Genomic DNA, 27,086 nt, shown 5'->3' with positions numbered 1-27,086 from the left:
TTAATAAAAGCACTTTCACTCAGAGTAATTGCTGAGGAGAAAAAAATCTAGGAATAGCACTTGGCTGAGGAGGAATTAAAACTTGATTTGTACAAGAAAGAAGCTTGGCACCTATCACTTGCCTGGTCTTGTAGGCAATCTCCTTGGGTCAGTGGGAAGTAACTGCCTTAACTCAGTATCTAGCAAATGGCTAAAACATCATCCCAGGAATGTGAGCAGTAAATCTCTTAAGTTAGGGTCTTGTGTAAATAACCCGGGGTGAAGGTAAGGGGTTGAGGATGTAATTGTTAGTGGTTCTTTTCTCTATCTGTGAGTGAGATGAGCTAATGTTTATCTATGTGCAGTTTTGACCTTGGAAAAAGGTATCTTTGCTGAAATACTTTTGTCTAACGAATGGCCCTGACCAGATGTATGTTAATGAAAGATAAACACAGCTGGAGACAGTTGTCCAATTACCCCAAATGTATAGGGAAAGTTGTGCCCAAGATTCAGATGCAATCGTGAGATTACATGTACACACACCATGGAGATGCATGGTAAATGGGCAGGATCATAGCTGTTATTGCACAAGAAGTTTACAACAAGAGACAGCCAATTCATTCAAAAGACAGTAATTCCATAGCGCTCTAACAGAACCCTTAGTTCTGATAGGTTGACCTCCTGAACTCTAGTTGTCACTGCTGTATACTCTAATGGACTTTCACTACCAGTGGCTCTCAATACTCCTGCAAACTAGTTGGATAGGCTCAAGGTTAGGATTCTCACAGTCTCCCTAGAAAATAGTAGCCATTCTCCTTTTCAGATATCCCCTTATGTTCTGTCAAAACCAGATTTCTCTGCACATAACAAAAGTGAAACAAAACCTTTATAATTTTAATCTGCACAGCTTTTATTACCAATCAGCTTAACATTTTTTTCATACTTTTCCTGTGAAAATCTACTTGTGTCTTTATATAGGAGCTCTTCACAATGAATTATTGTTATGGCCGGGATACAATTGCCAATGTTTCTCCATTGGGCCTTTATTTATTTATTTATTTTACTTATATCCTTTCTAGAAATAATTTCTATATATTCTGACTGGTTTCCCTCTGTACTACATAGATTATGTCAATGAAATTTGATGGGATTTATGGATGTCAGACCCTTATATCCTTGAACCATGGGTTTGTATTTTTAATCGTGATTGTAACTGCTAATGAACAGACTCTGACTCTCAACTCCAATAGGGTGGTGTCTCTTCGATTATTCAACAAATCATGGGAGTTCCAACCTCGTTTATACAACACTGATTATTAAAGTAGCACATGTATTTTTAAAACAAGGCATAGACTTGCAGTATCAAAATAATAGAAGGCTAGTTTTTATGAATTCCTCCCCAGGAACTCTCAGACTACTTCATAAGTGAGCTGAGAGCTTTCAGCCCTACACCACATATTTTACCAACTCCTGGTAAAACCATCATGAATGCATCGCCAACTGTGTCAAGGACTTGTGCAAACAGTGAGGGTTTCCTTCTAGTTGTCTCAATCTCTTCCCTTAGTAGGCTTATTTCATTATTTAACATTTCAGATTTCTTTCTGAATCCTTCCACAAGCAATTCTTCTTGGACCTGTAAAAAGAAAAATCCTCCATTATTGGCAGAATTTTGTATTTAACAACTTTACCTTAAATACATGATCTATTTCACCTCAGAAGGGTCTTTGATATTTCAAGACATTTTCACCTAATAATAAAAATATCCATGGTTTGTATGTATTTAGGGAAAATTCCTCAGCATCTTCCCCTGGAGAGTAAAGAGTTTTGTCCCAATACACAAAAATTTTGCCCTTTGGGAGAGATTGCAGAGGTGAACTGAAACTGACTTTCAATTCCAAGGAGGTGTCTCTTCAAATATTTAAAGATTTTGGGAGTGCTGACCTTGTATAGACGACTGATTAACTCTAGGATGGGACACATAGTTTCCTTTACTCCAGCTAACAGGATGAATCAAGCAGGCACAGGAAAATATAGAGCTATTTATGAGATTGCGTCATGTTTTATTTTATTGTATCACTTTATTTTATTTTTCAATTTAATTAATTAATCTAATTAATCTCTCTTTGTGCATGCATGTGTGAGTGTGTGTGTACGTTAGTGTACATGTGTGTGTTTGTACATGTCTACAGAGGCCAGAGGTTGTTGTCATGTATCTTCTTCAATTGCCTCCTCTTTAGTTTTTATCAAATTTACATGTCTGAGTATTTTGCTTACATGTATGTGTACCATGTGTGTGCCTGGTGCCCATATATATCAAAAGAGGGTATTGGATCCCCTGAAATTCTAGTTCTGGACAATATAAGGTGCCATATGCTTGATGGGAACTAAACCTGGGTCCTTGGCAAGAACAATAAGTGCTCTTAACACCTGAGCCAACTTTACAGCCCCATTTTGAAGATAAAGTCTCTCTTCAATTCTGTTGCTAGGTGATTCTACAAGACTGCCTAGCTAGAAAGCTGCACAGGTCCTCCTCTCTTTCCTAAATTCACAAGGGTCACTGGTACATGTCACTTCTTCCAGATTTTCTCCATGGATTCTGAAGATCTGAATTTGTTCCTCATGCATGCACAATGAGAATTTCACCAACTGAGCCATCTCTCAACTCCATCCTCCTCCTCCTCCTCCTCCTCCTCCTCCTCCTCCTCCTCCTCCTCCTCCTCCTCCTCCATTTTATCCTGGGCTAGATCTGACACATTCACACTAGATAGGCCCACCTCATGTCCCTTTGAAGGTTAAGCCTAGAGTCCTAAAGACTAGTGGGAAGTGTCAACTGTAGCACAAGAAGACCATCCTAGAAACTCAAAGAGCAACTCAGAACCCTGGGGACATCATTTGTACACTCGAAAGTCTAACCCTGCACAGATGCTGGGCTCTTATGCTCACAGCTTCAGTAAGACCCATGTGAACTTTAATGAAACATTCGCAGTTGAAGTTACATGTTTGAGATGAACAGTTCCCTTCTTGAGGAGTCACAGCAGCATCTGTCTGGCACCGATAAGCCCCATCATCCACACTCACCTTCAGCTTGTGCTCCAGCATCTTCTCTTGCTCTCTCAGAAGTGTCTCCCTTTCCCTCTCCATCTTCTCCTGAAGTTTAGTGATGTTTTCTCGGAAGCTTCTCTCTTGAGCTTCCATCACTTGCTCTTGCTCCTTCTCTTTCTGTCTCAGTAGCTCTCGTTCCTTCTCAGCGACCTCCCTCTTTGTCCGCTCAGCTGTTCCACAGATGTTTGAGAGAGGAAAGAAATCCCAGTCAGAATGTAGCTATGCTCCCCTGGGCTCACAGGGAAACCTGAGTACTCCCATCAGTCAGGCCAGCAGCTGCATGGTTCCTAACACGATGGAAAGGCACCATTGACTGGATATTCAACACAACACCAACACCTCTAGTTGTTTGCACATCTAGGAGAGGTCGTGACCCTGGCAGGAGGAAGCCCCTTGTTCCAGAAGGATCTACTTGTGCATCTGTTAGAGGACTTTGCAGAATGTACCCACCCCTCTAACAGTTGGACCCTCTACCCTACCTGCTATGGCCCTCTGTCCATCTGTAAGGGCTTTGTCTGACTGCAGGATGGAGTTCTCTACAATAGCCTGTGACTGTAGGAAGCTCTTGAGAACCTCTTTTGCCTGGGGACCCAAGAAGAAAAAATATAATTCAAAGAGCAAGGTATGTCTTCTATTGAGATATTTATTGATTAACAAAACACCTAGTCTTTTGAGTCCTGTTCTTACAATGTCCCTTCAGTTTCATGACCATAACAAAAAGTACAAGCTCTTCATTGATACAAAAACCCTCTGCCTCGGCCTCCTTGCTAGCTTCACAGCCTCCCTTCCCAGTGATACTGCCTACCAGCTGCCCCAGGTTAGAGCTCCAGCCACAGTTACATGCAGTTCCACAGAGGCATAGCCCTTATTGTTTACCATGTTTGAATATATTTTGTCTCCTGTCTTCATGAGTGTTCCAGAATTTATAGATAAGACAATGTATGAGAACATGCCACTTTGTATCTCAGGTGGCTTATTCTGGTATTTCTGGCTGCTCTCTTAGTTTTCTTCTATCCAGCTTTATTGTGGTATTATTGACAAATGAAAATTGTACCTGTTTAAGGCACACAATGCTTTAATCTATTATATGTTGTTAATTAATTAATATAATCAAAGAAATGTATATATCAGTTGCCTCAAATAGGTACCTTTGTGCTGTAATAACACTTGAGCTCTACTCTTTTCTGGCTTTCAGGTATATAGTGGATTATTCTATGTATAGTCACCATTTGACTTTCAAAACTAATTTGTTTTATAACTATATGTTCATATCTCCTGACCAATGTCTTCCTTTTCTCCTCTTCCAAGCCATAGTAATCACCATTGTACTCTATGTTAATGTGGCATTTTAAATGAGAATGGGCCCTTTAGGTTTATATATTTAAATGTTTGGTCCCCATTTTGTAGAACTGTTTGAGAAGGATTAGGAGGTGTGGCCTTGTTGGACAAAGTGTGTCACTGGGGGCGAGCTTTGAGGTTCAAAAGTCAATACCAGTCTCAGTCTCTTTTTCCACTTGTTTCCTGTGCATAAGCTACTGCTCCAGTGCCATACCTGTCTGCCTTCCCACCATGATGATGATGAACTACCGCTCTAAAACCATAAGCATGCCCCCAGCTAAATACTTTCTTTTACAAGAATTCTCTTGGTCATAGTGTCTCTTTACAGCAATAGAACAGTAACAAGACAGTTAATATTAGTTTGTCTTTGTTTGATGTTCTCTTTCTCTGTCAGTGATGCCATTGAAAGTGAGCCACGACATGCATTATTTGTCTTCCTGTGCCTGGTTCATTTCCATGAACATAATGTGTTCCAGATTCATTCATATTTTCACAATTGGCAGCATTTTTAAGGCTGAATAATGATTCATCATACTGATATGAAATAGATGACAGAAGATAGATAGATATAGATGATAGATAGATAGATAAAGATGATGGGTAGATAAGATAATATAACATAATTTCATTAGTTAGTAGTCAAATCAGCATGGTACTGGCATAAAAACGGACATATAGACTAATAGAAGAGAACTGAAAGCCAAGACATAGTGAAATTACATCTCTGTATTACACTTCCCACATAAACAAACTAAAAACGGATTAAACCTAAGACCTGGCGCTATAAAATTCTTAAAACAAAAGTTGGGAGAAAAGCCATGTGATGGTGTTTTAGATTTGACACTAAAAGCATAGGCAAATATATGGGTGAGACTATAGCCAACTATAAACTTTCTATACAGTAAAGGAAACATTTGATAAAATGAAAGGGAACACATAGCATGAGAGGAAATGATTGCAAGCCATAGACTGATAAGGATTTAAAATATGAAGATGATGAAGAACTCACACAACACAATAGGGAAAACCAGCATGCTTAAAATAACATGCAATTGCCCTGAAAAGACAATTTTCAAAATAGGAAATTCAAATGCCAATGGGTATTTGTGCTCAGCATTACTAATCCTTCATGAAATAACAAACCAAAACCACAATTGTGGTGTCATCTCACTCTTGTGGCCATGCCTATTACAATAAGCTCAAAAGTTTTGGTTGAGTTGACAAAAACCTTTGTAGATCTCTTAGTGCAATGGAAACTGATTACAGTCATTGTGCGCAACAGCATAAAGATTCCTCATAAAACAGAATTCTGAGATTCTGACCTGCCAAATCTGCCAATGAACAGTGGTGTGGTCCTAGGCAATGTGTTAGGTCCCTCATGCATTACACTTATCCAGTGCATGAGACTGGAAAGCACAGGCACTTAGTTTATATCCTGAAAACTAAACTGGTAATCTAGCCAACTCACCTGAAATGACTTGTGGCTCCAGAACTGAATGGTCAGTGTCTGCCAACCATGAACTCATTTTCACCTTGCTTAGTTCTACCAGTACATAGTAGTTATCCCTCTAGCTAAACTCTGTCAGCAATTGCTTCTGTCATTCCTCACCTTCACTCCCTTCCTGGGCACTTGCTCATAGCCCTGCTCAACCTTCTCCCTGGCCTCTATGTACAGGCTGTGCCCGCCAGGCACAGAAAAAGCTCCACTTGAGACACTCTCCTTCAGGGGCTCTGCCAGCTTCTCCAGCTCAGCCTGGCAGTGACTGAGAGATGCTGATTCATTCTGTTGCATAAAAGCCTCCTTCCTTTCTTCTATGGCAGCCTGCCGGGTGAGGAGGGGAAGACAAAACAAAGAAGTTGTTAGAAGGAAGGTATGGTGGTTTGAAAGAAAATGGCCTCCATAGGGAGTGGCATTATTAGGAGGTGTGGCTTGTTGGAGCAGGTATTTCCTTGTTGGAGGAAGTGTGTCACTGTGGAGGCAGGCTTTGAAGTCTCCTATGCTCAAGCATCCAGTGTCACAGTTCACTTCCCGTTGCCTGTAGATTAAGATGTAGAACTCTCAGTTTATTTTCCAGCATCATGTTTTCCTGCATGCTACTGTGCTTCTCACAATGATGATAATGGACTTAACTTCTGAAACTGAGGAACCCTCAATTAAATGCTTCTCTTTATAAGAGTTGTTATGGTCATGATGTCTGTTCACATCAATAGAAACCCTAACTAAGACAGAAGGTGCCACTGGGATTGTCCTGGATGAAGCAATGAGACAGTCCCAGAATGTACTGGGACAGAAGGAGGATCAGGAGATTTGCTTTAGTTTCAATGTGGTCAATTCTGTGTGATTTCTTAAAAGTCTGTTAACTCCCTTGGGTTCATACCCAGCAGCTGTGAAATCAAGTTGGAAGATATAAGTCCATTTCCTCTGAGAATGGGGGTTGGTGTGGCAGACAAACCAGTTCTTCAGAACTGAGGTAAATGTACTCTCAGTGGAGTTTTGAACCCTTATGATTACTTGAGTATCAGGATGCTAGAACGAGTATATTTTGTTTCTTTATGTGTTTGTTTGTGCTCATAAGTGATAATCCTGACAAATTTCCTCAGTATGAGCTAAGATATTTTTGTCTTTCAGGGTTCAAATTCAGAGAAATGGAAGACCAGAAACTCTAGGGGAAGCTGCCTTTGGGCTGGTAAGTCATGATACTCCCCTGAGAGTTGTTTCTTGGTGTCAATGCTTTTATCACCCAGGGCTAGTGAACATGGTGGAGAGTAACCCTATGGTGACATTATATTACATAGTACAGGGTGATCTAGCCACCCAAGCCCTTCAAAACATAAGTTTTGTCTGGCTGTGGCAGGAAGAGGAATCAGAACATCTAGAAATAAGAAAAGTAGCCAGTGCTTTCTTGTGTGCTAGTAAGAGAGAGGGCTTTCCTCAGGCCTACAGATCAGAGCTAAGTCAATCTGACACCAGGTTTTCTGTTTGTAGTACATGGAGCATAGATCCACACACCCTTGCTTCACCTCTGCCCTGAACTTTGAGCTAATAAAATGCATACTGTTTCACTGTATTAAGCACATGATAGCTTGTTTCATAGCAAATGCTATTTTTTCTAGAAAGGGCAAAATGCAAAGACTCAAGTTACCCATTTAAAATTCCAAAGAGAAAGATTCAGACCATGAGATAAAAAAAAAGTGGAGTCTAAGGGTTATAACAGAAGGACAAAGATCAGGCAAGCTAAGTGCTAAGATTTGTTACCACCAGCCTCCTTTGGAACTCTTGCTCATCATCCTGAAGGAGTGCTCCATGAAGACAGCAATGGCTTCCTTCTCACAGGCTGTGTGCACATCCAGCAGCTCCTGGAGTGTGTCTGTTGGAAGCCTCACTCGCTGGGCCATCTGCTCACTGTAATGGTCAGCTGCCTTCTGCATAGCTGCAGAGTTCTCACGCTCTGCCAGGGTCATCACTGCATTCTCTAAACAAGGCACAGTTCCACTATGGATGGCATCCACATAGGTCTGCACCAGAGTTCCCAGTCCTGAGAAAAACACCATCAAGAATGAGAAAGTTCTCATTGTTTGTGTAAGCTTTAGACCTAGCATTATCAAAAGCAACAAAACTCTGTTTATCTTCAATTTCTCTTCTCCTCTAACTTCTTCCATATCTTCTGTTCTTTCATGTCCTCTCAGAGTCAACATCTATTTAATAAAATCAACTTCGTTCCTTTGTAGCTCTCTAGTTCAATACACTAAAAATAATCAATGATTATAACCAAGAGGTTTCAAGGCTTCTTGGGGAGAAAACACTCTACCATATAAATACAATAAAAGTTTGCCAGAAAGAGAAAGTAAATTTCATCTTTTGTGAGACCAAGTTCCAAATGAAAATTTAAGTCCCATAAAAAAAATCAGAAATTTGAAGACAGAATATAGAACATGGAACTAAGTATGGACCCATGTGAGTGCTGACAAAGCATGTTCACACAGGCAGAATGTCCATGACACTTGTCATATTTAAACTTCTTTCTCAATTGTATGGGACTTTTGACCTGCTGTGTTCTGACCTGTGTCACCCCATAAATAATCTGTGTGATCAAACTGAGACACTTCCTGGGGGACTGCAAGTCATCTTGTAGATTTCTGTCCAGTCTTCTGGACATCTTCACAGTGCTAGTTGTGTGAGGCATGTTAAACCTCAATAAACACTCATACACAGAAAGTTCAAGTATGGAATATGTATGTGTAATCTGAACATTTGTTTCTCCGTATTCCTTTACATAAGCAAACAACAGCTTTCAAGACCACAAAAGATCATCACTTCATTACATATTCAAAGCCACAGAGACATTCTTGTGACAAAAGAAACTCACGATTTCCTGTGACAATAATTCCCCCTCTCAGGGTCTTCGTCTTTGCATTGGTGAAGATGTAGGAACAGAATTTTTTGGATTCAACCTGGAAATTCCATTCCAGTTGGTTTTCTGGAACTTTTTCAATTTGTAATAATAAATTTTTGTCACTTGTGGGCCGGTCAAAGACAAAGCATCTCCGTACTGGGAAGAAATATCTGATACATTCTCTGGTCATGTTGGATTTTTTGACTTTGGGATTGTTTCCTATTAAAAAAAAGGGGGGGGGTTGAGGGAGGGAGAGAACACTCATTGAAGAGGCAGCTAGAAGATAAGGTGATTGACAACTTCCTGAGAAAGTTTTCAAGGCTGTAGCCCCAGGACATCTGAATTGCTTCACGAACAGCTTTAGAGTAACCAGTGCCTTAGGAGACCTCACTACTTAGTCATTATATTGGACTTGACACTGTTTTTCAGAGAGACTTATAACACAAATTAGCTATTTAAAATGAATATTTCTCTAAATAATAGATGAACGAATAAAAAATATTGATTCTAGGCACTTATCTATCCTACTAATATAGTTCATGTAATGAATTTGTAATGTTAACATGCCAATACATTGCATAAAGCTAGAAGGTGAAAGTTCGGTGAAAAATGAAACATTGCACATTAGTAGAGACACACATCTACTTCCCCCACCCTCATCCACTGAGAGTTGCTTTGTTCTAAACATGCATCCATTGAAAGTATAATTATTTGAGCTAGTAAAACATTACGAGTGGCAAATGTTTTTTAAATTAGGTCAGTAGATTTCTGTGTGATTTTAGGTTTTCTCACTTATTTATTTGATGAACAATTTTTCTCAAAAAAGGTTATGAAGAACATATAAATTAACAAATAAATAAATAGGCTAAGGAAGTAGTCTCCTTGATTGCAATCCTTACCTATTTTTGTTTTTGTTTGTAATACTAATAGGTATAAAATTATTTGCTATGACATGTCCTAAGTTAAAGTGGGTTTAAAATCTTAGCCTCAGAATATTTTCAAGTAATAGTGATTACCAAAATTATGGCTGCCTGTCGATTGTCGTGACCATTAATTAACACGGGTTTCAACCCAGTCTCAAGTAGATATGTCAAGGGCTGTGCAGGGTTCAGATGATAGCTTAAATAGGTATGTCCCTTTTGAAACTTCCCTCACACTCTGATACCTGGAATCAGCTTCAGGGCATTCTCCAGGTACTCATCTGCTGTGATGATGCGTCCATCTAACTTCAGCTCCAGAATGAAATCCCGAACAGCCCAGACAAAATCTGGAAAGAAACCCACGAATTCACTAGAGTCCTCTACTTCATCCTCTCTGGGGCTGGATTTTGCCCGGATTAGCTGTGTTAATTCAGTCACATAGCTGGGATTGTAGCTAAGGATATGAAACTAAATATCTTCCAGGTCTCATATGGAATTAATTATTAAAAATATTTCCCTTTGGGCCGGGCAGTGGTGGTGCACGCCTTTAATCCCAGCACTCGGGAGGCAGAGGCAGGCGGATCTCTGTGAGTTCGAGGCCAGCCTGGTCTCCAAAGCGAGTTCCAGGAAAGGTGCAAAGCTACACAGAGAAACCCTGTCTCAAAAAAAAAAAAAAAAAAAAAAAAAATATTTCCCTTTGAACACTTGTCCACTGCTGGTGGGAATGCACACTTGTATACAGCCACTCTGGAAATCAATATGGAGGTTTCTCAGAAAATTGGGAGCCAATCTACTCAAGACCCAGCTATACCAATCTTAGGCCCATAACCAAAGATGCCCTATTATACCACAGAGACACTTGCTCAACTATGTTCATAGCAGCTTTATTCATAATAGCCAGAACCTAGAAACAACCTATATGCCCCTTAAGGAAGAATGGATAAAGAAAATGTGATAAATTTACACAATGGAATATTACTCAGAATAATGACATAAAAATGACATTTGTGAAAAAAAAAAATGACATCATGTAATTTGCAAGCCAATGGATGGAACTGGAAAAAAAATCATCCTGAGTGCGGTAACCCAGACCCAGAAATACAAACAGGGTATATACTCACTCTCATAAATGGATATTAGTTACAAAGCTACAATCCACAGCGCCAGAGAGGCTAGATAACGAGGAGGTCCCAAAGGGGGACACAGGGATTTTTCTGGGAAGGTGAAATAGAAGAGATCTCCTGGGTAAACTGGGGGCTGGAAGGGGGCTGAGGGTATGGGAACATGAGGGATCTGGTTGGGTGGGCTGGGGGCGGTATGGAGGTGGAGAACAAGGAAAGAGATGTCTTGATGGGGGAGGGGCATATCAGGGTTACGGAGAAACCTGATGCCAGGTAAACTCCCAGGGATCCACAAGGATGACTTCAGCTAAGACTCCTAGCAATAGTGGAGAGGGTGCCTGAAGGCCTCTCCTGTAATCACATTGGTGACTACCCTAGTTGTCATCAGAGAGCCTTCATTCAGTAACTGATGGAAGCAGATGCAGAGATCCACAGGCAAGCATTGGACAGAGCTCCAGGAGTCCTGTTGCAAAGAGAAAGGAGGGACTGTACTAGCCAGAGGGTCAAGGTCGTGAAGGGGAAACCCATGGAGAGAGCTGACCTGAGCTCGTGGGAGCTCACAGACTCTAAACCCACAGCTAGTGAGTCTGCATGGGACCGATCTAGGCACTCTGCATGTGTGTGACAGTTTTGTAGCTTGGTCTGTCAGGTTCCCAGCACTGGGATCAGGCCCTGTCCCTGGCATTTGAACTGGGTTTTGGGAACCTGTTAACCAGGCTGGATTGCATTTCCCAGTCTTGATGTGGGCGAGGGGTTGGTCCTGCCTCAATTTGGTGTGTCATGCTTTGTTGACTCCCGGAAGGCTTACCCTTTTCTGAAGGGAGAAGTGGATGGAGGGGTTAGGTGAGAGGCGTGGGGAAATGGTGAGTAGAGGAGGGAGGGGAATTGGTGGTCAGTATGTAAAATAAATGAAAAGAATTATTAAAAAATAAATAATAAATAAATTTAAAACAATATTCCTCTTTGTCCTGTGTCCATTCTACCTCAACCAAGACTTGCTGACTTAGACTCCAGAAAAAGCAGTAAGTTGCCTTCCTCCTAAACTCAATGAAGCATGGCAGTTCCATCCCTGGAAGGATACTGTAGCTGCTCCAGAGCCTGGTGGTTGATGGTGCTCATGCTGTTGTAGACAAAGGTGCTACTTAGAAGCACGGCCAGGGCGAAGATCCAGCAGTCATTCTTAGGGTCACCCTGGGAGTCAGAACACACACGGGGACAAGGGAGTTAAGAGTCTAATATTCATTCATTCATCCAATTGTTCCCTCATTCTTTCAGATACATTATTACTGAATCTGAGAGAAATATCAGAATCTGAAGATAATTTTACGTTCAATCCTCATTAATGACTCCTCTCAGGGCATTAGTTTGTTTAGCTATTAAATTAACTGGTAGAGTTAGGATATAATATAGCTCAGTGGTAGGAACCTTGGCAGGCATGCACAAGGTTCTGGGTTTGATTCCCAGAACTGACTGATAAAAAGACAAAATATTCAATGTGTATAAAACATTTCCTAAGCACCTGGAACACAGTAGGCAGTGATAAGTGGGCAGTTACACTTTTCTAATTTTTGTCATAATTATAGATATAAACCCTATTCAGTTGAGTGCAATGTTTAATTGTGCTTCTGACAAAATGCAGAGACACATTTTGTGGCTATCAATTTCCATACAGTTGTCTTCTGGAAGATGACTTTCTACCATAGCAAATAAACATGTCAACATACTCATACAATCACAATGGCAATGTCTACCAGAAAGAGAGCTAAAATTATTAATAACAAAAAACAGCACAGAGAAGCACAGAGAGGGGATGAGTTAATCTGAGAATTTAGAGCAAAAAAAATCATTAGATAAGATTCTACCTTACCTTTTCTATGTCACCAAGGCCCTCTGTGTCCAGAAGGACCAGGGTATGGTTTGGCTTGGTGGGGTGGGGCACACACCACATCCAGATGCCCTTGGTTTCAGACTGCACTGTGGAACCCAAGGAAAAGCCTGAGGAAAGAGGAAAAACAGCAAAACGTCACAGCAGGAAGACCGAGGGTAGCAGAGTGCTGAGAATGTCTAACAAGCAGCAAGGAAAGGCTTGCTTTTATCTCAGCAAGGACCATGAATTCAGTCCATACACAACAGACTCTCCCAAGGAACACTTGTGGCTTCTACTTACCTCATTATTCCAACTCTGCTGAATGGACTGTGTTGTAGAATTAGTTTAGACTCTATTAATTGTAATGTTTTTATCTGAGTCCAAAAAATCCCGTGTCCTCTTACTTCTCTGGTAGAGTTCAACCACTGAAACACATCAGTGAATGGCCACTAGCTGGCATTGTGTTCCCTCACTTCTACCCTCTTGAGCTATAGTGTGCCAGGGACTTCACACACAGCTCCTCACAGCTCCCTTCAGGCAGCTCCATCCAGTATTTCTCTTCCCACATGTTGAGGCTTTCCTTTTTTTTTTTTTCAATTAGACAACTTTTACTAAATGAGAAAACTGCATTTAAAATGTGCTTTAAAACAAAATGGAATTAGAAAAAAAGATGTATGCATTTTAAAGAACTTTTGCACTGTGCTGAAAATCAAATGTTTCTTGCAGTAATACAATGCGCCAATCCATAAAATGTTAACAGAGTTCTCAATTTAACATTTTCAAAGACAATATAAGGTTTCACATCTATGGTAACACATAAGAAGGGCATTATATAAATATTATGTCCATCCCTATGAAGCTTACAAATTTGACAATGTTCAATAAAAAGACTTTAGAATCACATCCAATAGTGTCACATCCAAAGAACCACAGATCTGTGCCTGTTGTTAAGTCCTCCTAAAATCTGTGTTGACTTTGCTACTCCTTGACATTTGCTAATGCTAACACTTAAAAAAAGAGAACAGGAAAAGAAATGCTGCAATAAACTCTTGATCATGTACAGAAATTATTGCTACTATACTTCACTATAAAGCATGACTATACATATTATGACCTTTGATTATGAAAAGGCAGAGTAAAAATCTTTAGTGACAAAGCCTTACAGTCGAGAACCACATTCACATGGCAATTATTAGACAGTGAAGCACCCGATGCTCAGAGCTGACAAATGTCCCACTGACCAGCATTCATTTAAATACACCCTTCACATAGAAAGGGAAAGAAGAGCGCCAGCTTTCCAAGGCTTGTCAAAAAAGGACTCTCCTGTTGTGTGGATCTAAAAACAAACAAACAGCAACAAAACCCCAAAAACAAAACCAATGCAGGAGAGGGCAATACCAGAAGTTAAGCATGCCAAAAGGTGTTTCGTGTGAATTAAAACCTAAAGCCAAGGTACCACATAATCACATCACCAACTAATTTTGGGTATTACTATATGAGAGGCTCATTCTTTACCTGCTCCTTTGGAGTGAAGAGAAATTAACTCCTACCTGGCCACTCCTATTGCTACTCACCAAGGCCTTGCTCACACCTGTTGGTTTCCTTTGCCCTCCCTACATCATTGTATATAGTACCACCATTCCATACCCTTCAGTTACCCCATGAGTGCATGCTCTAGTTTGGATCTGGAACATCAACCATGGACTCCTTTAACAGAAATTGCCTTAGTTACCAACGTTTTCTTGAGTAGAAAATAAAAGCAATACTGTTGAAACTTACCTGTCTAATACCCATGTCTTAGGGCTCTCAAATGCTAATCACTCAAAAGTTTACAAAGTTTTGTGATCTGGGAAAGGAAAAATATCTTCCCCAATTGATGGCCAAGAGTTCCTCTAATAGAAAGATAAAGGCAAATGGGTTGTTCAGGAGGCCCAAGAAGAAAGGGGAAGCAAGAAAGGGAGAAGGGAGAGGAAAGGAAAGAAAGGAGGAGAAAGGGAAACAGATAACCAGAGGGAGGATAGGAGGAAGAAAGGATAAGAAAGAAAGTAGGGAGAGCGAGAGAGAGAGCGAGAGCGAGAGCGAGAGCGAGAGCGAGAGAGAGAGAGAGAGAGAGAGAGAGAGAGAGAGAGAGAGAGAGACTGGAGAGATACCTCGGGATGGAAGAATTTTACAGTCAAGTTTCAATCAGAAAAGGTATTGAATCACTGATGTGAAAATTAAGTAACATATTAGGAAGAAAGCTGCCTGTGGGCTTTTTAAAGATGGAAACACTAAACAGAATCCTGAGAGGCATGGCCTACATTGTCAGTTAACAACATAGAGACAATAGAGTAGGGGAAACAGCCTACTTTACAAAATAGAAAATAAAGATTTCAAGATGCTCAGCCTTATAGTGGGTTAAATAGCATACAGCTGTGCAGCGCACAGGTCAGAAAAATTAAATATGTATCTTATGCTCCCAATTTGGGGGGAGGGATGTGTGGAATGCTGGAAATAGCTTCAGTGCTCATCAACAACAAATGGATAAATGATAGATGGTATCCTCAGACAACAACATGGTGTAAAGTGGTGGAAATAAATAAAGTATGGATATGTGTGACAATTACAGGACACTCAGTGTCCTCTTCTAGCCTGTGGATATGCACACGGCGTACCTACCTGTGCAACACACAAGCTCATATATTCCCCTACACAGAAAGAAAGAATGAACCTGTTCCCTGTAAATGAAAGTATCGAGGAACTTCAGAGAGTGTGTGAGAGAGTATGATTTGGGTTCCTGTGGTTAGTCAGATTTTATTCCCAATATCCAATATTTGATCTGGATATTGATCTGGATGCTCACGTCATATTCATTAACTAACTTTATTGTCAATTATTCATAAAAGCTTTGCTATGAAAATGAAGTCAGTCTCAGAAAGACAAATAATCATGTTTTCTCTCGATTGTGGATCCTTATTTAAGCAGATACCTCAAACTGTATGTGTAAGAATGACATGAAAATAAAAGGGAAACTGTGTGAGGAATGAAGGAAACTCGTGAGAGGGGGAGGAAAGAGAGTTGGAAAGATTATGGGGGGAGACCTGCTCAAACATACTGTATCCATGCACGAAAATGTGTTACAGGGAACACATTATAGCAGAATATCAAATTGAAGTTTTAAAAAAAGGTTTGTCATGAAATACAAAAACAACAAGGCCAAACTCCAAGGCTGGATGACAACCCAGTTGGAATGTTGGGTGTATAAAGACCCTACCACACCTCCTTCTTCAGCCCGTCTGTATTTAAGTAGGACAGGTGAAACCATAGTCATACTTGCAATGTTCTTGTGGCTTCGGCAAAGGTACAGGAGGAAGAATGGGGGCCCTTGACAGAGTTCAGTTGCTGATCAGGCCAGAGTAGAGGAGTCAAGAGGAATGCTGAGGTGGATATTTTGATGAAGTTGAGGAACAATCACTATACAGAAGAATGTGATCTTTTTCCATAGGTTATAAACTATAATTTGATGAAAATTCATGAGAAGGATTGGACTTTTCCTTAAGCTGAGCCTAGAAAAGTGTGCTCAGTCCACCTACCAGAGCTCCAAGGAAATGGTTCCCACATATCTGAAGGACACTCACCATGGTTCTGTCCTGCAAGACGGTTCATGAGGTAGGACTTCCCTGTACGATATAAGCCAACAATGACTACCACCACCAGAGGCTGAGATATCTTCTCAAGAATCCTTAGAGCCTCCGGGTTTAGTGTCAGCTGCTCTTGCCAGTTCTGCACCAGACAAATGGGTGCCTCCATGGTCAACGAAGACGCCACAGCACTCTGTAACTCAGAACAATCAGTTGAAATACGGGATCTCAAGGTCATCTCTTGTTACTATTCAAGGCAGAAGCATCAGGCTTTGTTTGTGCAACACCTATATCAACTTTGGTGTGTTTCTAAGGGGGGAAAGTGAGTTGCCTGTCACAGTACTTAAAATATAGTATCTTATGATTCTTATTTGAACTAAGAAAAGGATCACCTGGTTTTTTAAAGAATAAAATGAGAAAAGCAAAAAACTGGTGTATGAGTCCAGAATGCACTTGGGTTCTGTAGAAGGCAGAGCAAAATGCACATGATAAACTTTCCAAGTGAGTAGGAAGATTTCCTGGCATTCTAAAAGAATTTGAAGTCTCATTCAGTATGTGAAGAGTACTGAGTACTGACTGTGTGTTAGGCACTGCCTCGGGTGGCTATTATCAAGGAGTAAACAAAATGCGTGCAAATTCCTGCCTCGGTGGGTCTCTATTCAAATGAGAGAGATAATAGCAGAGAATGAACTCTCTCTCTCTCTCTCTCTCTCTCTCTCTCTCTCTCTCTCTCTCTCTCTCTCACACACACACACACACACACACACACACACACACACACACACGTTTTAGAAGAAAATGGAGAATGAGTTAGGGACATTGGAAATTGGATTCAGAAGTTTGTAAACAGGGACCAATTCCACCAGCATGAAATGAAGCCTCTTGGTGACATCTTTGAGGACAGATATCTGCCTTCAGGAAAGCATTGAGGGCACAAGGAAGGAAACTGGAGAGGCTAACCCACCAGAGAACTGCTGCGGGACTTTGGGTTTGGCTCCTGGGTCCCAGACAGAGCTACCTTCCCAAGTTCCCACCACCAAGAATGAGACTTGTTTCTTTCTCAGCCTCTCAAGCTCAGACCAAGAGGTCTGAAAAAATCAGCTCATGCAGCCTTGAGACGCCAGGAGGCGCTCTGCACCGGGTCACACACGACTGAGTCAACTGTGCGGTCCGCTGCTTGCCATTGCTAGCCCACCGGTGAGAGTGTGCAACCCCCGAGTGGGTGTTCCTCGGAATTTTCTCCCACGGAGTCTGTTGAGAGAAATGCTCGTGACGACTCACCCGGCGATGGCTCGGCAGCAGGGACGAGTCCTCAGCCCACTAGGCTCATTCGCTGGACTTCCTCCTGCTCTAGGCTGCTTGAAACAGCCACTGTTAGAAGTTGCAAAATAACAGCCACCCAAACACAAGTTGAGATAAAGAGAACTGAAATCGAAACCATGCTTCTTTCCTGATGAGTCAGCAGTTGGGAGGGACTGAGCAAAATAACGTGTTTGTAACCTGAGCAGAGCCTGTCTGAGCTAGAGGAATTTCCGAGATTCCTCTGGAGTTTCTGAAGTTACCACGAAGGCTCTTCTCAGAGATTCAGCATTGTTCTGTCCACTCCACACCACTTAAAGCAGATAAAATTAATCTGGAAGTGGTCGTTCACTCCTGCAAACCTGGCAGGCAGGAGGCTGAGGCAGGAGGACTACCACAAGTTCTAGTTCAGCCTGGGCAAGAGAGTGAGTTCCAGATCCTGTCTCAAAGAAACAAACCAAAACAAAAATGAGATAAAAGTATGCTCTTGCCACACTAGTGATGCAATCTTGGCACTTCTCAGGTTACACCCCTTTCCTGTGCATCAGGAGCCTAGTAGAAACTCCATGCATTGACTTGCAAATGTGCATGTATAGACCAGCTAGCATCTAAGAAAGAGTCTGTGATTCGGTGAATGGAGCTCCCAGAGAATGGCTTAGGCTTTGGTGGAGAGAAACCCAGTGTAGGTTAATGCTATGCTTGAAAAATGGTTGTGGGGTGGGGTGGGGGAGAGTTGGGGGGAGTGGAGGGAAATGGGCCCCCTTTTATTTTTGTGCTCTTTCAGGGGAAGATGATTTCTTATTTTTATTATCATGGTAGGTTTTATCCTTATTTTTTTTTTTTTTATAAGAGACAGGGTCTCATGAAGTTCAAGCTGTCCTCCAACCTGGCAAAGATTGGAAGGATAGCTTTGAACTTCTGATCCTCCTGCCTCCACTTTCCAAGTGTTGGGATTGATTATGAGCATTTAGCTATCTTAGGTAACTGTACGAGGTGCTCAGAATTAAACCCAGGTCTCTATGCATGCTAGTCAAGAACTCCAACAACAGAGCTACATCCTCAGCCCCTTTAAGCTAATTTTTTAAATTTGTGACTTGATAATTAGGTTTCATTCATTGTTGGGAACTACCTACTCCAAACCCTCTTTTTATATGGGAAGACTGATGTTTCTCTCCAGGGAGCATGTTCCATCACCGCCGCTAAACAGAGAAAGCAGAATCACACAGCATATAAGTCTGCCTGGGGTGCTCCTCAGGGAGCACTTCCAATCAGTGATTGCCATTCAGTGCTCTGGGCCCCTTAGCCTCTTGGAGCTAGACAGCTGCATCTGCACTGTGGTCCCATACTTCCCCTCCACACATTTCACAACACTGGGGAAATGATTCCTCTCAGATGAAGCAGGAGAGAATAGAGGCCAACCCCAGGCTGTGTATCCTCCAGGGCCAAAGCAGGTGACTGGATTTCCCACGGCCCAGCAGCCCTTCCTTCCTGTTTTCCAGCGTTTACCAGGGGCAAGGGAAACAGAAGCTGAAACTGTGTCCTGACATAAACCTGCTTTGTTTAGGGAGTCAAGGATAAATGCTCAAGACCAAGCCCTGGGTATTATAGTGGTCTTCTTCTTCTTCTTCTTCTTCTTCTTCTTCTTCTTCTTCTTCTTCTTCTTCTTCTTTAAAATCTTCCCTTTCTTTAAAATGATTATCTGCTGTCAGTTCCACGTTCAATTATTTAACTAAAGCTTTCATCATAAAAAATGGTGAGAATACAGAGAGAGCCTACATTCCCAGTGCAGCTTGCTTGGGAAGGAGAACACATGATTCAGTCAGGTCTGTAAGGAGAGCTAACAACACTGGATTGTTGCTTCCTGCCCACTGACAAGGAGTTGCCTGTGTGCTTCCCCTCGCTTTCTGGGGACCTCCAAAACTATTATTTTTTTCTTGACTATTTGTCCGGTACACGTGAGCATCTCTAATCTACAAATCCAAACTTCAAGTCCCCTAATACTAAACTTTTTTGAGTTTTGACATAAAACTACAAGTAGAAAATTCTATTCTATGAAAGACTCCTTTTTCACAAATTAATTAAAATATCGCATATGTAAACTGGGCATGGTGATGCACATATGTGGTTGTAGGTGGAGGCTAGAGAATCAGGAACACAAGGCCATCTTTAGCTATGTAGTGAGCTTGAGGCTATTATGGGATACATAAGATTTTGTCCCCAAGTGTGGGTGCAGGCAAACTATATTTCCCATGCTCAGCTCAGAAGAATACCTTATGTATAGGACCTCTCTTTTCACTTATTTTGAGACAAATTCATGTTTGCTACTGCATATGCCAAAATGAATAGTCTGTAAGATTACAAGGTTTCCCCCATTTCTGCCTCCTATTTTACTGTAAGATCAGTGGGATTAGAGATTACACATGGGATCTGGAAAACCAAACTAAGTATCTCATGGTTGTGTAGCCAAAGCAGACCTAGATGCAGCTCAAAAAGACTTCTTCCCTTCAGTAAGGAGGAGGCTTCTTGGAAACAACTTAAATTTTCAATAGAAAGAAAACCACTTCTCCATATACATGCATTAGTGAGGGCATCTTCAACCATTCACCCCCTTGACTGAGTATTCTGGTACATCAGTGCCCAACCTGAATAATAACCAATACCATAAAGAGTGATTACCATAGCCATATTGATATTATGCAGGTTACATTAAAAACAGGCTATAATCAGACTGACTTATCAGTTAATAGGGTCCCAGATGAGTCACAACAGATACTATTTTATTATTAACTAAAATCATACTATCATTAATTATCCTTATTGCTGGTTGGGTTGAAGTCTTTATGTAATAACTATGAGTATTTGTCTGTACTCATGGTTTTTTCTTGGTCATAAAAAATATCTACATCTCCCTATAGGATTAACAAAACAGACCATGTGACTTGCTATGTAAATGAATTGTGAATGGAAGGTACAAAGTCTCTATTCCTGCTTTTTCTGATTTGTATTCCACCATGAGAAATGCAAAGCTCATTTACAAATTGCTCCATTCAACTGATCACAAAAGGAATGAACACAAGTCTTACACTTGAATCTAACCCAAAACCTAATATGTACCTTCTGCAATTAATTGAGTGATATGAAGAAAGAAATACACATTGCTTTTCACAATCTATTAACATATTTGTGGTTTGATTGTATAATATTACCACAGTCAAATCTGCCTAGAAGCATCTCTTCCAAATAGATGCAGATTCCCCAAACCGTTCACTCTTCTGGGTGGCTAGTCCTCACTTCTGCCTTTCTTTGTTTGGGCAAGTTTCTGGGATAGTGTAGAGAATTTTCCAAATGAGGCAAATCAAAGAGTGCACTTCTTTAAGTATCAGAAGGTGTCATTCTCTTTGTTGACAAGGAAGAAATTCTGAATAGATGCCAATATAAAGGAATTGTTCCCTTATCTCTTGCCAAACCAGACATTGGAAGAATTTCTCACAAACAGCTCATGCTGAAGGATTTCTAATAAACATTTCTTCATGCAGTTTTCACCATTGACTTAAGAGAGAGACATTGGCACATGAAATAAATAGAAACAATATTTGAGTTGCTTGATTCTTAGGTGTTATTACTTATGCAGCACTTTAGTTGAGAAAGATGCATCTACTTTTCAAAATTTTACATTCCTTTTCTATAGTGTTCTGTGTAAATATGGATGATTTAAAAAGAGAGAGAGAACAAAGATACATGTGAGTAAAGAAAGCAAATCCTCCCCTTAAAAATTTGCATGTCTGTCTGTTAGGAGACCATCCCACACAACAACTTCACACACTTCAATCACTCTTTCTTCCACAGTGAACACACACGTTTCTCTGCATATGAGTGGACAAATCCTGTCGTGTTGTGATCTCTAACTTCCCAGGGAACAGACTGTATAAACTGAAGACACAATAGTTAAAATTTGTGTGTGTTCTGTGAACAGAGGGAATGATAGAGCTGAGTGGGTGGGAACTAGAGTGGAATAATTCTGAGGAGAGCCCACACAATATCAAAGCAAGTTGTGGATGTGGTTTAGTCATTAATCGCTCAGGGAATGGTCTTTGCCCCTCAGCCACCCTCGGTTGAGCATCACTGGATGCATGCCACATTGCTGCTGATAACCAGAGCAACAGCCTGCTTTGAGGCAGCCTTGTGTTTTTGTCATTGTCCATTTCCCTAGTAAGAGATTCTTGGCAAATAGTTGAAGAGAATATCTTCATCCTAAGGTCCAAGATCTACTTGAAAAATCTAAATAGAGATGATATGGCCTCCCTCGATGGTCTGTAATATCTGATTTATGAGTAGGTGATTAATCTTCAAGCACAAAAGACTACACTAGTGTCTATTATACTTGTCAGATATAATTCACTACAGGTTAAGAAGTTTTTGAGTTTTTTACTTTAGTAACAGATCAATTAAAATTTACTGGTAAAGGTATTCATTTACATATTTGCTGTTTTGGTTTGTTCTGTTTTTTGAGACAGGGTTTCTCTGTGTAGCTCTGCCTATCCTGGAACTCACTCTGTAGACAAGACTGGACTTCAGCTCAGAGATCTGCCTGCCTCTGCCTCCCAGGGGCTGTGATTAAAGGCGTATGCCACTACCGCCTGACTTCATTTACATTTTTCATGTATATTATTATCACTCCATGGCCTTCAGAACCAGTTTATATTAATTCTAAAGAAAGGAAGAAAGAAAAGAAGGAAGGTAGGAAGGCAGGAAGGCAGGAAGCAGGAAGGCAGGGAGGGAGGGAGGGAGGGAGGGAGGGAGGGAGGGAGGGAGGGAGGAGGAAAATGAGGCTTCAGAGACAGCTCAGTTAGTAAAGTGCTCACTATGCCAGCTGAGAACTTGAACTCAACCTTTAACATTTACAAAAACATCTGGACAGAGGGCACATGCTGGGAATCCCACCACTGGACAGATGGATACAGATGGTTCCCTGGAGCTTCCTGGCCCAACAGCCTAGCTTAATCAGTAAGGTCCCAAAGAGAGACCTTGTTTCAAAAACAGTGAATGGTTCTTGAGAAATGACACCCAAGATTGACCTCATTTTTGCAATTTTAAAAATTATTTTTGTTGCATGTGCTTATGGGCACATTTGAGCATATGTGGCCACATGTTCAGGTGTAAATGCCCATGTACCACAGTGGAAATCAGAGGACAACTTAGAGAAATAAGTTTATCTTCTCTTACTATGTGGATCATGAACATGGATGTTATGTCGTGGGACTTGGTGACATATCTGTTGAGCTGTCTCTCTGGTTCTAATTACTCTTTTTTTTTTTCTTTTTTCTTTACTACGAATTTACTTTCAGTGACTATTAATTATTTTTATAATTATAAAAGCACATATTCATAACAATTGTGTGGTTAAAATAAATAATCCATCGCAAGAGACAATCCCTGGGTACATATTGAACATTGCTTTTCAACATATTCACTTGGTAGACAGATATTTAATAAATAACAATTGTGTACAAAACTGTTGTATTGAGGTTAGTTGGGCACAGGTGAGTTATACTAGCAGTTTAGATAGAAGAGCCTGCTTAGAATAAAGGATTGTGCCAGCATGCAGACTTAGATAGGAACCAAGGTTATACTAGAGTTACTGAAGAAAATAAAAAAGGGATCATACTTGTTCCTACAAAGAAATCAGATAAAATGGGATGGGTTGAAGTTGGGCAATTTTAAATTTTATTCTTATAGTAATATGCTTCAAATATGCTATGATAAGCACTGTGCAGTGGATTTCAGTATGGTAGATGTGGGTACCTTTACTGAGCTTGTCAATTGCCCTCATTTGAGAGAACTACTTTAAGAATTGGTGACTTCACAGAGCAAGACCTGGTTTCAGAATCAGTAACAAAGAGGTGTCACAGCATGAACGTGAGTACGTGTGGGGAGGGCTGGAGTAAGAGGTAGGTTAGGAGAAGAAACAGGACTTCATATTCTTAGATGAACAGGGTATAAGGTTTGACAGGCTCCATTGCTCAGGCCAGCTGTGCCCTGTTTCAGGGCCAGAACCTGCTGCCTTCTTTCTCCCCACTCTAGAGAGGAAACTGATTCAAATAACACTTTACAAGGAGAGTTCATTTTAGAGAGCTTCACTGTCCTATTCCCCATGTTTCACATGAAGGGCCCTCCTGAGACTTCAGAGAGCTTCCTTAAATTCCTGCTGTGGTGACGTCGTATGTGACGTCGTATGTCAGTGACTCAATGTGATATAGAATTTTTTTCTAACCATAAACATGGTGTCAAATTCTTGACTCCTTGATATCTAACCATGGGGAGTAGAAAGGTTACTCAAGGAACTTGACATTTGCTTCCTCAGCACAAGTGGATATGAAGATTCAAGTTTGAATTGCTAGAGAGCCATTATGGTGGTTTTCAGGGACGATGTGAAAGAGAATTTGCAGTAGTTCAAAGAGCTTCAGAGAACCTGTTCAATTAACCTGGGGTAAGCAACCATAAGCAACAACAACAACAATAACATAAGAAATCCTGTCTCAAACAGGATGGAAGGTGAAAACAAAAAACAAAAGTGTCCTGTAGCCCACACTCACACATACACCATATACAGATTTTTCCAGAATTCAATTTTATTTCACATAGATGAAAACAGAAAAACATGAAGTTTTCCCACATCATAGCACAGGAATTCAATGGAAAATATCTTACCCCAAGTAAAACTTTACTACAGTATAACTGAAGTAAGATTTTTGTTCTTCAAAGTAAAGCAAAGTAACAAATTAGTATTTGAAATTATTTTAAATCCAGACATAAGCATCTGGCTTTATTATTAACATCCTATCTAATCCATACCAAATGATCTCCATATCAGTTAATAAAGATGTTTCTTAAAACGGTCTTTGTCAGTTTGAAAATAGCAGGAAAAGCAACAGTTCAGAAATAACCATAATTTTGCAACATATTCAACTGTGTGGTAACTACACAACACATACATATATAATATATATTATTGTAATATATATTATTATATATATATGGTTCTAATTAGCTCTTTTGTACCCACAAATTAATTTAAAATAGTTTTCACCAATTTTCTGGACAAGTTGATGATTTATAATCAAGTAGTAGCTATTTTAATGTTTGCCCAGGAGACTAATTCTCAAAAATTCTTTTACCTAAGACAAAAATTTCAAATTAGTTTGTTGTCAGATAAACAAAAGTTTCTGATTGTTCATCTTGAACAGTGTTTGATTTCAGGCAAAACATATGATGTAAACTTAAACTCTGCTGTAAGATGTAACTCTTTTAGAAATTAGACTTCAAGACTGGTCTTAAGTATTTACTTATAAACATGCCAAGATATTGTTTACCTTTTTTTTTTTTTACAGAAAAATGAATCCACAAAATTATTACTGGGACTGAAAATTCTGATAACTCTACCATCTAATAAGATGCATTATTTGAAATACATAAGCTTAATTAATATTTGGTTTCTTTGCACATTACCTAGATTTAAAATACCCTATGTCTATGTTTCAAAATGTGAAGTTATAGTATATGTTGATAGGTTTTTATTGTGGCAGAGAGGCAATATTAGTCTTCTATGGAAAATTAAGAAAGAAAGAACCTATTTTTCTTTCTTTCTTGGGAGTAGAAAAATTAAGCAGAAGAAAAAAGAAAAGCCTGATGCCCGCAATAAAAGGGCGATTAGTTGAAGAGAGCAGTATTACTTTTTTGACACTTAAGAGCATTCTCCTTAGTATTGGGTATAACATAATATCATCTAATTCTTAGTATTACAGTCACATATGTATATGCATACATATAAAAATACAGGCACTGCATGGCAACTAGACACCTAAGTCAGGGCATTAGCAAATCACTTATATCCTAACAGCTTGTTTAGACCTGGACAAATTATCAGTGAGCAAACCAGTAATTTTTAAATACTGTGGTAAAACTCTGGTTGTGGTATTTTATATTGCTGAATTAATTTGAGGGGGAAAAGCTAGCTGCTTCACTTCATCTATTTTAATACTGGTACATTCTGGATTGTATAATACAAATATAGGTATAGAAGCTTAAAAGGGTCTTACATTTTCTATGAGGGAAACATCATTTAGTCTGTATCATTGGTGTATATTTGTAAAACATTTTAACTCTGTAAACATTAGAAGTTTTATGATCAGGAGTGGGAAAAGGTTTACACTCTACTACAGTGATGCTGGTGGATGTCTACACAAGGCCTCTTAGAGATGTCAATCAATTGGAGGTAGGAGTTTAATCAATGAATTGCTGCAGACATGAGCTGTGCATCATGTCTTCATAGATTTTAAATTTTATTTGACTAGATTCACCAATGCTTTTAGTTTGTCAACAGTAAGAGAACCAAACATTCGGGGAACTAAAGGGTCATATCTTCATGGCACTGGTGAATAGAAATATCTCTGTAAGCTCTCTGATAGGATCCTGTGGAAACCAATCCCAAAGTGGAAGCCAGTGACCGAGTGAGCAGTGTTGCTGGCCAGTTTCTGCTGTGTGGTAAGAGTGGTGTATTACAAGTATCACCCTGAGAAATTCCCCTAAAAATAATTCTGCTAGAAGGAATTCCAGTCTTCATCTTTCAATTTATCAAAGCTTTTACATTTTCTGCTGCCTGTTTAGTTCCATATTTATCCTCCTGGGAATCTGGTGAAAGTTCAGTAATATCAAACCAACAAGGCATAGCTGTATTCAATGTAATAAGCATAACAGGCACATGTGGACAGATGCATTTCATGTGGGAAGTTTTGATACCTGCAAAGCCTTCGCCCATCCATGCCCAGTAATTCCCATCTGTGAAGGAAAACTACCATAGTGGTGGCCTTCTGGGCAGTGGGCAGTGGGGTGGGCATGGGCTGGCAGACAGTACCCACCATATAAAAATGTAATGGATTGCTTTTAATTATTTTACTTTTATTGAAAAAGGATTTTTTTCTCACATAATTCTGACCACCATTTCCCTTCCTGCTACTCCTCTGAATTTCTCCCCACCTCGCCTGCCATCCAGATCCACCCTCTCAGATAGTGACTTAAGGTCCACTCCACAGGATGGAGTAGTTTGTTTCCCCAATGAAACTCCCTTGGAGAAAACTAAATTTTCATTTGTAAGTGGTTATCAATTGGAGGTCGATTCTGGATTAGGGATGGGGTCGTGTTTGCACTTCTCTTTCCGTTCTAGGATCCCAACTGTTGCAGACCTGTGCAGGCCCTCTGCATGCTCGCCTCAGTCTCTATGAGTTCCTATGTGCATGGATTCTGTTGATTTGGAGGGCCTTATTTTCTTTCTTTTTAAAAATTTTTAATATTTTTTATGTGCATTGGTGTGTTTGCTTGCATGTATGTCCATGTGAGGGTGTCTGATCCCCTGGAACCAGAGTTACAGACAGTTGTGAGCTGCCATGTAG

At 40.2% G+C, this 27,086-nt stretch overlaps 1 protein-coding gene, 1 long non-coding RNA gene and 1 pseudogene across 2 annotated transcripts in view; 1 reads left to right on the top strand and 2 right to left on the bottom strand.

Annotated features, from left to right (window-relative positions):
* Positions 1-864: 864 nt before the first annotated feature.
* On the bottom strand, positions 865-17,935 carry LOC114681718 (guanylate-binding protein 4-like). The gene is given in 12 exon segments (XM_028855388.2): positions 865-1,612; positions 3,058-3,251; positions 3,561-3,663; positions 6,029-6,241; positions 7,676-7,710; positions 7,713-7,955; positions 8,787-9,032; positions 9,979-10,175; positions 11,936-12,045; positions 12,722-12,849; positions 16,339-16,534; positions 17,623-17,935. Coding segments are annotated over 11 exon segments (1,860 nt in total). The 5' UTR covers positions 16,511-16,534; positions 17,623-17,935; the 3' UTR covers positions 865-1,393.
* Positions 6,446-27,086, top strand: part of LOC119088231 — a 23,213-nt gene continuing 2,572 nt past the window's right edge. The window contains exon 1 of the long non-coding RNA XR_005091858.1: positions 6,446-7,106. This is a non-coding gene — a long non-coding RNA (uncharacterized LOC119088231). The remainder of the gene's footprint in view (positions 7,107-27,086) is intronic.
* LOC114681720 lies at positions 24,248-27,029 on the bottom strand (annotated as a pseudogene).

Source organism: Peromyscus leucopus, chromosome 6 (genome assembly GCF_004664715.2).
Source record: "Peromyscus leucopus breed LL Stock chromosome 6, UCI_PerLeu_2.1, whole genome shotgun sequence".
Lineage (NCBI taxonomy): Eukaryota > Metazoa > Chordata > Mammalia > Rodentia > Cricetidae > Peromyscus > Peromyscus leucopus.
The sequence above is the reverse complement of the archived record's forward strand: the minus strand, read 5'-3'. Positions and strand labels throughout refer to the sequence as shown.